Source organism: Uranotaenia lowii, chromosome 2 (genome assembly GCF_029784155.1).
Source record: "Uranotaenia lowii strain MFRU-FL chromosome 2, ASM2978415v1, whole genome shotgun sequence".
NCBI lineage: Eukaryota > Metazoa > Arthropoda > Insecta > Diptera > Culicidae > Uranotaenia > Uranotaenia lowii.
In genome coordinates, this window is record NC_073692.1 from 374,682,603 (window position 1) to 374,697,721 (window position 15,119).

Here is a 15,119-nt window from a genome sequence, read left to right on the forward strand (position 1 = left end):
TGCTGCGTAAGCGCGTGATGAATTAATTTTCGTTGCTTGGTAAAACTTGGGTTCTGGAGGAAACGCGCTTAACGTGAGGAAGAGTGTCCGAGTAAAATTTCAAAAAATTACGTTTTAACAATAAGTGAATTGAATTGTGCATCCAAATTTACCGGATTGGATTGGAATGAACTTGGGCCGGAATAGCTTTTCGGAGCTTAGTTCAAGATTAGTTGAAATCGGAGCTAAACTAATTTCTCGCGGTACTAACACTAGTAGCTTATCCCAAGTAACAATTTTAGTTTTATAAGAATCTACAAGAGATCTATAAAACTTCGCCTGAAATCAACACCAAATTTTATAAGTTCCTTCAAAACATTTATAAAACGCTTATATATACAAAAAGGCCCACCTACAGGAGGTTTTCCAGACAGGAATTAAAATACTTTATAAAACCATGGGAATATATAAGGCCTTTACCAAAAACTCTTCTAAGACCATGAATTCTCGTGATAGGAAAAAACTTCTTGATTGAATCAATTCTCTCCAATAGATGGTTTAAAAATGTTTAAAACAAATCAAATCATTGTGACTTAATGTTTTTATATTTTCTCTATCCAATAATCAAAACTCATAAAGTTACATTCGATTTTTTCAAGTTCTTCTCGCATAAAGATATTGCGCATCTGATTTTATCGATTAATTTTTTGAAAAACTAGCAAGGAAAATGTGCCCCACATTAACCCTTCGAAATTAATTAAAACAAATCAATTAATTTTCTTGATAATGGCATTCCGTTTTGTGAAAATGTATTTTTCCTTGTCTTCTTCGTCATAATTTGATTTAACATTCTGCGAGATTAATATTTTTCTTCAATATACGGTAAAAAATTGCTTTTAACGCAATAACATTCAATAAAAAAAATATTTTTTTAACATTTTCCCTTTAAAAAATGGGGAATGAACAATAATTCCTATTTGATTTATAAAAGTCAGTTATAAAACTAGATTGTCTAGATAAATTCCTTTTCTGGAATAATTGGAGTTGGTTAAATCCCTTATGCATCTTATAGAACATTTTATCTACATTTTTTCTTGAAGAAAACCATATCCGGAGAAATTTGTTGGCTATAAAACTATTATGTTTTATGCAAAGCTTCCTTTTTTAAGGTTATTTGACGTTTAACTAGAGCGTACAGAAGAACCCAGATGGGTTTTGGTGATTTATCCGGGAAAATAATATACCAAAGTCCAGCCCGTTACTACGGCAAACCGGTTACTCATTTCGGACAAGTGAAGCTGAACGAACTCGGATCTTGGATTGTGCGCCGCGAAAAGAGTCCCAAAGCCGAAGCCGGGACTGTCGTCACTCGCGCCTTGTGACGATGATAGCACAAATAGTGACCACCGAAACGGATGGGATCCGCTTTGTTTTTGAAGGCCATCGTTTAAAGAATGGTTTTACGGTACTTCGGTAAACTGAAGCATCATCGGAACAACAAGTACCTCTAAGAAGGAAGAAATGGAGCACAGGAATGGACCAGTGAATGTGGGTGCTGTGGAGTCAATGTGTTATGTAAGATCAAGAGCGTCACAGCCTTCCGGCGGTCATTTTCGATTCAAAACATGCTTGATTGAATCAATGTTAGCCATAATTGGAAACGAACGAACTCCCTAAAAGTTAGATTATACATTTTGTAACTGGTGTGAAGATAAAAAATGAAATATTGACAATAAATTTTACAATATATCAAAATTCCAAAAGTTTGTTTACATTCTGTTTGGCGTTGTACATTTTTTTCTTGACGAAGACCTCATACGGAGTTATTTGCTACCTATAAAACTATTAAGTTTTATTCAAAGCTTTCTTTCTTCAAAAGGGTTATTTAATGGTATTTTAAAAGTCAATTTGTAATACTATTAAACTATAAGGTTTTAATTGAGACTTTCTATATTCATAAGGGTTATTTAAGGGTATTTTGACTGTCAATTTGTAATTCTATTAAACTATTAGGTTTTAATCAAAGTTTTCTTTCTTTATAAGGGTCACAGTCAATTTGTACTATATAAAAGCAATTATGATTTTATTCGGAAGATATTTCAGGTTTCATAAGGAAGTGTGGAAATGGTTTTATAGAACTCTTGAAATCTCTTACAAAAACATCAAAAGAAACATAATTGACACTTTTGTAAAAAGTTTTATAAAGGTTTTGTAGCTATCTTGAAGAACGTTTTTATAGAGTTCTTATTGAAATACCTTAAAGGATAACAAAGACTTTTTGAATCTTTTATAAAACACCCTCATTTGCTTACAAAGCCTATTTGAATTTAAATTGTTACTTGGGTATACTAGCGAAGTCGCGACACTATTTTTCGTCATCTACAAGTCAAACCCTTTCACTAGAGGGGTCGCATGTTGAAATCGGAGCTAAACTAATTTTTCGCGGTAATAACACTAGTAGCTTGTCTCAGGTCCAAAGTCTCATGTCTCAGGTCTCATGTTTCATGGCTCTTGTCTCATACCTCAGTTCTGTCTTATGTCTCATGTCTCAGGTCTCAGGTCTCAAGTCTAATATCTCATGTCTCATGCCTCATGTCTCATGTCTCAGGTCTCAGGTCTCAGGTGTCTTGTCTTAAGTTTCAAGTCTCATGTCTCAAGTCTCATGTCCCATGTCTCAGGTCTCAGGTCTCGTGTTTTATGTCTGAGGTTCCTAGTCTCAGGTTCAGGTCTAATGTCCCATGTCTTTTGTCTCAGGTCTCATGTCTCAGATCTCAGGTCCTTGGACTTAGGTCTCAGGTGTCATGTCTGAAGTCTCAGGTCTCATGTCTCTAGTCTACATTCTCAAGTCCAGGTCTCAAGTCTCAGGTCTCAGGTCTCAGGTCTCAGGTCTTAACTGTCAGAACTTCAGAGCTGCAGAATTCGAATGGTCTTTTTTTACACGGGAATCAACACGGTTTTTTTTACACGGTTTTTTTTACGCGGTACGAATATCAGTGTAAAAAAAAAACCTTACTGTATATGTAAGGTTGCCAGAATTTTTTCCACTCCCATCCGGGCATTTTTTTTAAAAAAAACCTGGCAAAATCCGGGCATGGATTTTAATTTTTCAAATCCAAAAACCGGGCAGAAACCGGGCTAAATTTAGGTGTTATTATATATAAAAGCAAAGAAAAAAATGCAAAAAAAAATAAAATGAATATTTTATTAATGTAATTGCAGACTACCAAAAACTTTTTGGAAAACTTAAATATTTAAAAGTTTATAAAAGTAAATCAGCGAAATTATTTGAAACAACCGGTGAAAATTTCCATACCGTTAATCGATTTTGCTGAAACTGTCAAAAACTTTGATTTTTTTTTTAGTTTCTTTGTGAAAATTGTGAAAAAATCCGGGCAATATCCGGACTTTTTTCACGATATCCGGCAAACCGGGCCGGACCGGGCTTCCTCGAAATTTTGCATCAAATATCCGAACAAACCCGGATAAAACCGGGCAATCTGGCAAGCTTATGTATATGGATTATTTTTCATTAGGCCAATAGCAGAGTTTGAGAAAATAACAGTTGAGGTTCGACCATGCGGAAAAAATATTTTTTCGATTTTTGTTTGTCTTATTTTTTCTGCCATGATACTTAATTTGTTTTTTGTTTCTACTCGTTTATGCATATTAAGTGGATCTCTGTGGTTGAATTTCCTACATGATTTTTTTTATTATCAAATTTTCAGTCTCTACATTACATAAGTTTTCAATGTTAAACTATAAAACAAAACAAAAATTCTAATGCCATTTATGTATACTTTGGTTCCTAGATTCCTTGAAAAAGGCTTATTATGCCGAAACGTCGGATGTAGTATAAAACCTCGTTTTGACATATGATAGAGACTGGAAACGCCGAAAACATTTACATCATTTTTTTTTTATTTTTCGGCTGAAGTGACCTGGAATCGCACTTATGACATCTACACTCAGAAAAATACTATTATGTATACCATAAGATTTTCTTATGAAGTGGCGTCATAAGAAAAATCTTTGGAATTCATAGGATTGTCTTATGAAGAATTCTTCAGAAGAACACCTACTTCAATGAGAGGTTGTTGCTTTTCGTAAGAGGGTCTCATGGAATCAGAAAATTCACGTTTAATGAGAGAATATCAAGATTATTGATGTTCAAATCGTTCAGTTTATTTTCTGGGTAATTTTTTTAAATTATTTCATGATCACCATAAGCAGCACATCATCGCCTAATTCCAACAATAATTCTGCCGCACCCGGCCCGTTGAGTTTATCGCTTTTGGCCGGTCAACATGCTGAAAAGTAAACAAAAAAAAATATGTTTAATTTAACAAATGTTCGTATAATCACAAAAAAAAATACCATTTAGAATAACAAAATCACTTAACTTAAAGAAAAACTAATAACTCCACAACTGGTTAGTGTTTGGAATGACGTTGGAAAAATTACTGATGGAATGAATGCATTCATTTTTTTTTCACAATAAATACCGCTTTTTCTATTTTACATAAGAACATCGTATGAAAATTGAAAGAATTCTATAATACTCTTATGAAAAATTATTTTGGACGCAAAAAAGCGGTTCATAAGACATGTGACATGTCTTATGAAATTTATGGTTAGATTTCCTCTGAGTGTATGGCTCCGACATTTGACAATGACTCTGCTTGTGAACCTATCAGGTCCGCGTTAAATCTTTGGAAAAAAAACCCTACTTGAATCAAATTTCTAGCATCCGGTGCCCTAAATTTGCATTAATTCAGCATCAATCAATGCTAATGTGCTTTGGTCTAATGCCACTGTAGTACTTACATAGTGCAAAAAAGCATCAAAGCAAGCTTGTGTGATGCCAATTTAATGCTTAGAAAATATTTGTTATTCTGATTTAAAGTTCTCTGCTTTTAAAACTATGTTGCATTTAAAAAACATTGTGCAAAGCTGATAAAATGGTAGTTGTATTTTTAAAGAGTGGTATAATTCCAATATGATGCAGCATAGCACTCGAAGGACTGTTGTAATGCAAAATTGCACTTGATGTGCTGATATGGTGTAATTTAGCACTTAAATGCTGGTATAAAGCTATAAAAATGCAGAGCTTTAGTGCTTATGGTTACTTGGGTATAAAAAGACACACACTGTCTTAGGAGATTTAAGCTTTACAGACTGAATACATGACGCAGACTACTTAAGATTAACATTAAACACCCAGTAGCGAGATGGGAATCGAACCCATGCCATTAGTGGACCAGAGATTACCGTCTTACCACGCTACCACTCGACCACCGAGACGTAGTTGTTTTGCTCCATTTGGCACATTTTTCTAGAACATTTGATCCTTGTGAGACATTCCCTCCTCACTTTAATTTTAGAAGTTATTAAGAAAAAACTATTATTTCATGCTTCTTCCAAACAACATGAATCAAAATATCATACTAACTTCGATCTGGCTCAAGTTTTGTATGAGGCCAAGGTGATCATCTGGCATGCCGATCATCAATTAAAGCCATCAAGTCGGATGTTTTTCAAAATTCGGCTGATGTGGCACACATATAGCAACAGTTTTTTGAAATATTCTGATTCGACTCTGTTAGACAGAACATAGGTTAAAATTGTTTCCTTTTACGGTTTAAACTTACACACTTCAACTCGCTACGATAGTTTTGGTTCAGCGCACGCTTGAAACCAAATTCCTTCCTCTTTCGTCGGCCAATGGCCTTTGCGACCTTCTTCAAACTGTCATGTCTGCCCGTATTGAGTGTAGTGACCTTCAGATCGAACACTTTCTGATGGTTGTGTCATCAAAACCACCCTTAAATTTGTGAGTTTATTTCACGATAGCAATTTTTGACAGGGTTCGACTCAAGACAAAAATCGCAATGTTTATCTATTATTTAATAGATAAGCGAATTCCCAGCAATCGTGAGAGAGTTGATAGCAAAATTGATAATCAAATCATGAAACAGTAGCTGTCCGGCTCATCAATTTTATCAAACATATCAAGACGAGCTTGTTCAGACCGAGTTGTACTGCAACAATAGATAAAACCGAAATCGAATGATACTATAAAAGTCGTAGGGGTAGAAATCATTCCATTGGGTTCCGGTCAACTATGAGGTCACAACTGGTTTTAATTAACTTTATTGGCCTAGTCGCTCTAGGTAAGTTAAATAATTTTTTTTGAGAGTTTTTAACTCTAACATGGATATTTTCCGATGCAGGTTTAGGAGTTCCTCTCCAAGGATTTTCCGATCAATGGGAGGTTGCTTTGGATGAGTTGGGTCAAATGCACCTGATCAGTCGGGAGCTATATTTGGATGAAGAGCTCGATCGACCGGAACCGATATTCAACCCGGAGCAGGATACCCATTTCTATCTGTATACCCGAGACAATCCGGAAGTGCCACATCGTATCATCAATAATGATTTGGATTCAATCGAAGACTCCGAGTTCGATCCCAGCCATCCTACGCGAATTTTGATCCACGGCTGGGGTGGAAGCATGAATTCCCAACTGAACGTCCAAGCTCGGGAGCAGTTTTTCCTGGAAGGAGACTTCAACGTCATCGTAGTCGATTGGAGCGCTGGAAACGATCCATTCTATCCGAACTCCCGGAAGTTGGTTTATGCCGTTGGAATCGCAACCTCTAATATGATTGACTTCCTGGTCAACAACAGAGGTCTCGATCGGGAAGATGTTGTGGTAGTTGGTCACAGTTTGGGCGCTCATTGTGCCGGTAATGTCGGAAAAGGTCAAGCCGGGCGACTGCCTACCATTATCGGACTGGATCCGGCACTTCCTTTCTTCTCCGGTGATATGATTGATCGGATTAAGGACACCGATGCGGAATATGTGGAAATTATTCACACAAACGGTGGAGTTCTAGGATTCATGGAACCCATCGGAGATGCAGACTTCTATCCGAACTGGGGTCGAATTCAACCCGGTTGTGGTCCTGATGTCGGCGGTAGTTGTGCCCATAACCGAGCGGTGGAATTCTACGTGGAATCGATCACGTCCAGTAGCGGATTTGCCGCCAGGCAGTGTGCTAGCTTCCAGAACATTCGTGACGGAGTTTGTACCGAAACAGGCGAAACAGCTCACATGGGAGGTGAACCTCCGAACAGTGGTGCCAGTGATGTGGAAGGAATCTACTTCTTGCACACCAACTCTCAAAGCCCTTTTGCTATTTAATTGAAGAAATAAAAATAAAGTAAAGAAACTAACGTAAAAGTTGTTTAATTAATTAAACACAAACATATTTCTATCCTAGTTTCAACGAAGTTTCTGTTGAGTAAGTTTAAATTTATACTTTTATATCTACAGGATTTTGATTTGAAAAAATAGGTTGATACTATTAGAAGAAGGTGCTCTTCCATGCTCAATCTAAGTAAATTGCTAATTTGTCATGTAATTCACGAACATTTTTAGTTAAAAATTAGTGTTTCCGTTAATTACAACAGCCTTATGCCAATATTTGTTTTATTTCTTCCTTGTCAGTTAGTGAATATATGACCTGAACCATACCTTGTCGATGCGATGTCTCAAGAACGGTTAAAGCCACACCCATAGAAGAGATTGCAAAAATCCAATACCAATTTGGCAAATCTCTGTGCCAAAAATGCGCTGAAAAGTGTGCTATGCCAAAGATGATATGTTTGAAAAAGCACTACTGGCATAAGGATTCGAGCTCCCAAGCAAAATGATTCATGACCGCTACATTCAAGGGAATTGAAAATATTTTTACAGGTCTATCTTTCATCAATTCCATCATGATTGAACATCAGATTTGACGAGATGCATTTATTTTAGGATACTATTTCATATATTTACCAAAAATCTTGACTGTTAGTAGAAAAGATGCTCATAATATGGTTGAAACATTGATTTTTTGGCTATTAATTTTACCAGATCATATCTCAATAATGCAATCATCATTTATCAACAATTAGGTAGGCGTTTCTTATAATCTCCAATTTTTTCGTTCCCAAAATCCCTCTCATATCTAATTTTATTTCATTGGTTGATAATTTCCTAGGCTATATGACAAAATATATTGGGATTAGTTTTCGGGTTGTGCAAAAACATGCCCAAAAACAAACCCCCTCCTTGTCCATTTATATGTCCACAACGGAAAGATGGAGATGTCTCCCAAATTCATACAACCATTTCTTTTAATGCATGCCTTCCCGTGCCGAATCTGATTTCATTTGGTTGGTTAGTTCTCAAGTGATGGAAAAAATAGTAGGGAAGTACTCCATTTTCCTATTTCCCCACATGAAGTGGTAAAAAATTTCAACGAAAACTTTTTCGTCCTAAAAAACCCCTTTCATGCCAAATTTGGTTTTATTTGCTCGAATAATTATTATGTTATACAATATATAAATTGTATTTTTTTAGGATTTTTATCTGTTTCAGACCTTCCCCATGATGATTACATTGAGTTGTCGCGGAGTGCATTATAAAACCATACTGAACTATTTTTTTCGTTTTCAAATCCTGTTTATTTATTCATTTCTCCAGAGGTAACACTCGGAATGATTATTGAATCCAGATATACTCATTTTGGTATCTCGTATTAGTTTTGATTATCAGTTGTACCCTGTGTATTAGCCAATGCAATTTCTAAGTCATTTGGCATCAAAGTTTAAATTCGATTTCTTCTTGGTCCCCCTTACGTAATTTTTGAAATTCTGGAGACAAATTTAGACAATTTTTTTTTAGATGACACCAGATTTAGACGTTTTATGCATGTTTACGTCATTTGGCGTCTACATTAAAATTTCGATTTTTCCGATTTACCTTGCTCTCCTGTAAACTTTGAGCGATTTGAGGCACCCCTAAATATAGTCCGATGGAGCTGAAATTTTGCTCAGGTCTTTTTTTTTGGGTATATATCTACAAAATGTATAAGGGCGGTTTACAAACTAATCCATTTGGCTGCCACCCCGATCAACATATACCCGATCGTAAAAAACATTCGATTTAAAAATATGAGTCTTCGAAATAATTTTAAAAAACTGTTAAAACATTGCACAATGGCTGTTTTACCCTCAATTCCCCTACATTTTTCAAATAGTTAAGAAATCGCATGTTCGGACTTGAAAATTTTGAACCAAATGAGACGTATCTTGTGGGATTTTTTTCAAGAAATCCAGTAAAGGCTGTTTGAGCCACCGTACGCTTCGGAAATTGAGGGTAAAACAGCCAGAACTCCTGTTTCCAATCCGTGCGGTGAGTTAAATAGACTTCATTGGATTTTTCAGAAAAAATCACCCAAGAATTGGTTCAAAATTTGGAAGTCCGAATATGCTTTTACTGAACCATTTGGAAAATGTTGGGAAATTGAGGGTAAAACAGCCATAACTCCAGTTTCCAATCCGTGCGGTGGCTCAAACAGCCTTCATTGGATTGCTAGGAAAAAAAAACATATGAGATACGTCTTATTTGGTTCAAAACTTTTAAGTCCGAAAATGCTTTTTTCTGAAATAATTGAAAAATGTAGGGGAATTGAGGGTTAAAACAGCTATAATTCCATTTTCCGAAGTGTGCGGTGGCTCAAACAGCCTTCATTGGATTCCTCGGAAAAATCACACAAGAAACGTCCCATTTGGTTAAAAAATTTCAAGTCCGAACATGCGTTTTCTTAAATATTTGAAAACTGTAAGGGAATTGAGGGTTTTCCAAAGCGTGCGGTGCACAAAGGGGAAAACGATGTAAAAAGGTGATCAAAATTGTTTACGCCAAAACGGAGCGTATTAGACCCATAGTGTCTTCGGAACATTTTACCTACATTTAAAGCATTTTAAAATGAGCTTTTAAAAAAAAGGATTCAATCACCGCAGTGAGATAAAAAAATTATTTTTTGTAATTTTAATTTTAGAGCAATTATGTATTTAGCAAGTTTTTAGATTGTAAAAAATGTAGGAATTTTGTCGAAGACGTCAACTTTGTAGAAGTTAACCCAAAAAAGTTAGAAGGGTTCAAAATAAAAAAAAAATTTTTTTATTCAAAATTTTTAGTTTTTTAACTATATCTTTTCAGGCCGAGCTTATTCAAGCAAAGTATGTTGGAAAGAGTTTTGAGTAACCCAAAATCGAACAGTTTTGTCGAACACACTTTATAAAAATATTTAGACCTCGTTTCAGTCAAAATATTTTTATAAAGTGTGTTCGACAAAACTGTTCGATTTGGAAAAAACTAGAAAAAATAGCTGTTTTCAAACACCTGTATCTTTATAGTTCGGATGAGTTCGGTTCATTCCTTTGTTTGCATCAGAACCCAGCAGGTTTCACCGTTATAAAAACATGGAGTTTACAACGTTGAACTGTTTATTTTATAGCTTTATGTATTTATAATTGCTCTAAAATGAAAATTACAAAAAATAATGTTTCTATCTCACTGCTAGGTGATTGAATCATTTTTTCAAAAGCTCATTTTAAAGTGCTTTAAATGTAGGTAAAATGTTCCCAAGACACAATGGGTCTAAAACGCTCCGTTTTTGCGTAAACAATTTTGATCACCTTTTTACATCGTTTTCCCCTGTGTGCGGTGGCTCAAACAGCCTCCATTGGATTCCTCAGAAAAAAATGCACAAGTTTTGTTCAACATTTTTAAGTCTAAATGAGTTTTTTTCTGGATAAGTTTACCAAATATAGGGGAATTAGGGGTTGAAAGGGCACTATAACTCTGTTCGTAAGCTTGTGCGGCGTCAGAAACTACGTCCAATCGATTTTCTGGGCATTTTCACTAAAGAAAAGTACATCTTCATGGATTTGTTTCGTGTAGGAGGAAAGATATTGAATTTCTTCGCCGTTTATACACTTTTTTCCCCATTGTACATTTTCCGTACACATGCATAGCTATGGTAGAACAGTCGGACAAAAATCGGAAAATCAATTGTCACCAATATTTTTTTTCAATATTTTTATGGAAAGTAGACGTTTTTATTAAGTGTATAGTTCGAAAGTTTGGAGATGAAGGACCCAGACAACCAGAAGACGTATTTTATTTTACAGATTATATCGTATACAATGTAATTTAAACTGGTTTTCGTAGATCTGCACCTACAATGTGCGGCCCATGCATATTCTTTATCGTATTTGAATACATTGCATGATTTTATTACGACAATACAATCCAAATCAAGAAATTGTGCGCTAATGTACCTTTAAATAATACTCTGTACTCCAAAATAATACGTATATACTGGTTTTGCTGCATTATATACGCTATGGTTACACGTATATTTGCACGTATATTTGTGTTGCAAATTCGAATTACCCACCAAACGGTTGTCTGGGACGATGATCAGCCATGATTGACAGATTTTGTCGTGCTATGCATAAAATTATTCGAAATTAAGATATGTTTTAACATGAAATACATATATTATCATTACAACCAGGTGTTAGATCTTAGCAGAAAGAAAATAAGCTCGCAACTTTGCTTGCCACTTGGAGATATATGCTATAAAATCGTTTATAACTGCATTGATTTGTAATAATGTGCATGCAATCGTACACCTATGCAAATTAATTCGCATATCTGATTTTCGTAAAACGTTTTTGCAGGCAATCGCAAAAGAATACAAGTAAGTTCAATAAAATCGTTTATGATAATACGACATCGATGATTAGACTAGTATTTAAGGAGGCTTCAAAATGCTGATCTATTTTTAGATCATCGATGACGTGTTCTACGATTTAAAAGATTTTAGTTATAGAAATATACGATTTGCTTTTGGTTCAATGCCTGCAACGGGAGGCAGTTGGGGCGTGGGAGTAATCTGGGTGCTAAGCGGATGATTTATATGCGCCACTCCGAAGAGATCATCCTCCTGTTTGATGCGTGCTCGGCTAAGAGACCCATCAATAGGGTGGGTATTAGGGTGTCCCAAAATTGCATTACTTCTGGGAATCTGGGGGCTCACCCTCCAAATGGTAGATTAGGATGTGCCGAACAAACTTTTGTATGGGGCCGACTAAAAAAAATCATGTTTAGAGGTTCCGCAAGCGCGATCTTTAAAAAAAGTCCACTTTCAAAAGATTTGATTTTAAATAAATTCTGGGTCCAAAAATTTTCGTAAAATTTATATATTTTATATTTTTTTAATTTTGTTTGAGTTAAAAACTACACGTAAAAAATACAAAATGAACCAAATTTGTATCAAAATGTAAAACTAGCAAGCTATTTTCAAGAAAAAAAAATTTTTTGGTCCAAAAATTTTGAATTCAACTGACCAAAATGTGTACCAAGCGTAGAATGTTTTTGATACCAATGCCATCAAAAGATGCGAATTTTTGTGCACTTAAACTTTGCTGAACAAAACATGTGGTTTGTATCAACGTGTGAACAGCTATTCACGATTTAATGCTTAACAAAAATCACAATTAAGGATATTTTTTATTTAATTTATCAAATTTGTCTTAATAAATACCTACTTTAAAATCAAAATACTTGCAAAAAAGGACTTTGATGGTTTGAGGAAGTCATCAAAAGGCCATATGCCGAATTTGAGCAGAATCGGACAACAGGAAGGGGTTGCACTGAATCTAATGTGTGAAAGGGATTCTGAGACATAGTGTTCTAAAGAAGCATAAAAAACTGGTTTTTCATCATACATTTTTGTCTTTATCAATCGATTGCTTGGTTATGTAAGTTTTATTAAAATTTCAATTAAGACTAACATTTCACCTGAAGACTGCAACTCAATTGGACTTAAAACAAAAAAGTTATGGCTGTTCAAAGATTGTATTTTGGTTACAAATTGTCCTGTAAAACTCAATGAGTAAAAAGTACTCATTGTGTGTTAAACGACAATTTGCCACAAAAATACATTCTTGGAACAGCCATAACTTTTTTGTTTTAAGTCCAATTGAGTTGCAGTCTTCAGGTGAAATGTTAGTCTTAATTGAAATTTTAATAAAACTTACATAACCAAGCAATCGATTGATAAAGACAAAAATGTATGATGAAAAACCAGTTTTTTATGCTTCTTTAGAACACTATGTCTCAGAATCCCTTTCACACATTAGATTCAGTGCAACCCCTTCCTGTTGTCCGATTCTGCTCAAATTCGGCATATGGCCTTTTGATGACTTCCTCAAACCATCAAAGTCCTTTTTTGCAAGTATTTTGATTTTAAAGTAGGTATTTATTAAGACAAATTTGATAAATTAAATAAAAAATATCCTTAATTGTGATTTTTGTTAAGCATTAAATCGTGAATAGCTGTTCACACGTTGATACAAACCACATGTTTTGTTCAGCAAAGTTTAAGTGCACAAAAATCCGCATCTTTTGATGGCATTGGTATCAAAAACATTCTACGCTTGGTACACATTTTGGTCAGTTGAATTCAAAATTTTTTGACCAAAAAATTTTTTTTTCTTGAAAATAGCTTGCTAGTTTTACATTTTGATACAAATTTGGTTCATTTTGTATTTTTTACGTGTAGTTTTTAACTCAAACAAAATTAAAAAAATATAAAATATATAAATTTTACAAAAATTTTTGGACCCAGAATTTATTTAAAATCAAATCTTTTGAAAGTGGACTTTTTTTAAAGATCGCGCTTGCGGAACCTCTAAACATGATTTTTTTTAGTCGGCCCCATACAAAAGTTTGTTCGGCACATCCTAATCTACCATTTGGAGGGTGAGCCCCCAGATTCCCAGAAGTAATGCAATTTTGGGACACCCTAGTGGGTATATTCTGTATGGCCCTGATCACCAATCACCCCACCGTTCCTCGACCTGTTGACCCTCAAACAAAATCCCCGAACAAATTCGCAGGAAAACAACCTGGATAAAAGATAAGTTCTCCGGTTGGCTACCAAAAACACGAACTTACTAAGAGAAAGATTCTCAAATGAAATCTTCACCGGGCCCACTTTCCCCGACCAAAATTCCCCAGATTTGCTTAGGAGGTTAGAAAGGGGGCTGAAAACGGAAAGTCGAAAAACGGAAGTCAACCCAGACTTCCAGTAAAAGCGGAAACCGAAAAAAAAACGTGACCTTTAACTCTCAAATAAAAGCTACATCAAAATAACGTTTAAAATAGGTTTTCTATTCGCCAAAAATAGGATTGTGTTAGTGGGGTTTTACATTTTCATTTTTCCGGATTTTCCTAGCTGCTTACATTTTCGTTCGGGAGACTTTCCCTCTAACTATCAGCGCTCGCAAGCGCTGCCTGGCTTACTTTTCCCTCAGAAATTACTTAGTGGAGTGCATTGGGTTTAATTTAAATGGCCATGTGTGGAATTTTTCCTAGGAAATTCCTATCTCTGTGCGATTTTAGGGTTTGGATTTGGTTTGGGTGATGTGATTAATTACCCATCGGATATGTTCTCATCATTCGGAAGTGCTGCCGTAGCGTGGCACTTACAAAAATAAAATGTTTCTGCCAAGGCTCGAACTCACAACCTCGGGGGTACACATCAATTTTCAACATGCACCGCCCGAACCAACTGAGCTGTCGAGGTAGGCTTGGTGAGTGCCGCTCAAATGGGGATCTGCATAGGGACAGAAGAACATTGATGGTGTTTTCAATTCAGTACTCACTCGGGTTGGATGGTTGCTCAAACCTGTTTTTACACCGGAAGCGGAAAGGTTTCCGGAAAATCGTCGTCGGTCGCCTGTGGGATGAAGCGATGCTACTCTGGGACCCAAAATAACCGTTGCCGCCTCGCGTATACCGTTTCGCCAATCTGCGGTGTCTACTGTCGGTCGAAACGTACCACGTGATGGAGATGAGTTTGCCGTTGACGATCGCTGGGTGCGTTGGGTAACCTTTCCCTGGCTGGATGATAGCGGGATGTAGGTGGATCGGCTCCTCCGAGAATCTGTATGTTATAATAGTTCTCATATCCAACCGCACTTTGAGATTTCAGAAAAAATATAAATTACCCTTTATCGAAAATGTAATCGCACTCGTTAAGCAATTTGCACTATAACTTGCACTCGGAGGGAAAACTGAGAGAAAAATGCAACTTTTAAAAGATAATTTAAGACCACGTTTAATTTTTTGTAGTACCTTTGTGTACTATGTACGCGCGAAACACAATTTTTTTACCGATCTGGCCTACTTCACAGTCCAGAGAAAAGTGGACGAGAAAAAGCATTAGCCC

At 35.7% G+C, this 15,119-nt stretch overlaps 1 protein-coding gene across 1 annotated transcript; it reads left to right on the plus strand.

Moving 5' to 3' along the window:
- Nucleotides 1-6,097: 6,097 nt before the first annotated feature.
- Nucleotides 6,098-7,183, plus strand: LOC129747931 (pancreatic triacylglycerol lipase-like). The gene is made up of 2 exons (XM_055742359.1): nt 6,098-6,149; nt 6,210-7,183. Exons 1-2 carry the CDS (start codon nt 6,101-6,103, stop codon nt 7,181-7,183), a joined length of 1,023 nt encoding a protein of 340 aa, XP_055598334.1. The 5' UTR covers nt 6,098-6,100.
- Nucleotides 7,184-15,119: the final 7,936 nt, after the last annotated feature.

Bases quoted from the DNA above. Each gene is read 5' to 3' on its own strand.
- LOC129747931 (XM_055742359.1), top strand. From the start codon at position 6,101: ATGAGGTCACAACTGGTTTTAATTAACTTTATTGGCCTAGTCGCTCTA. The intron at 6,150-6,209 runs GTAAGTTAAATA...TTTCCGATGCAG, and splicing joins TATTGGCCTAGTCGCTCTAG to GTTTAGGAGTTCCTCTCCAA.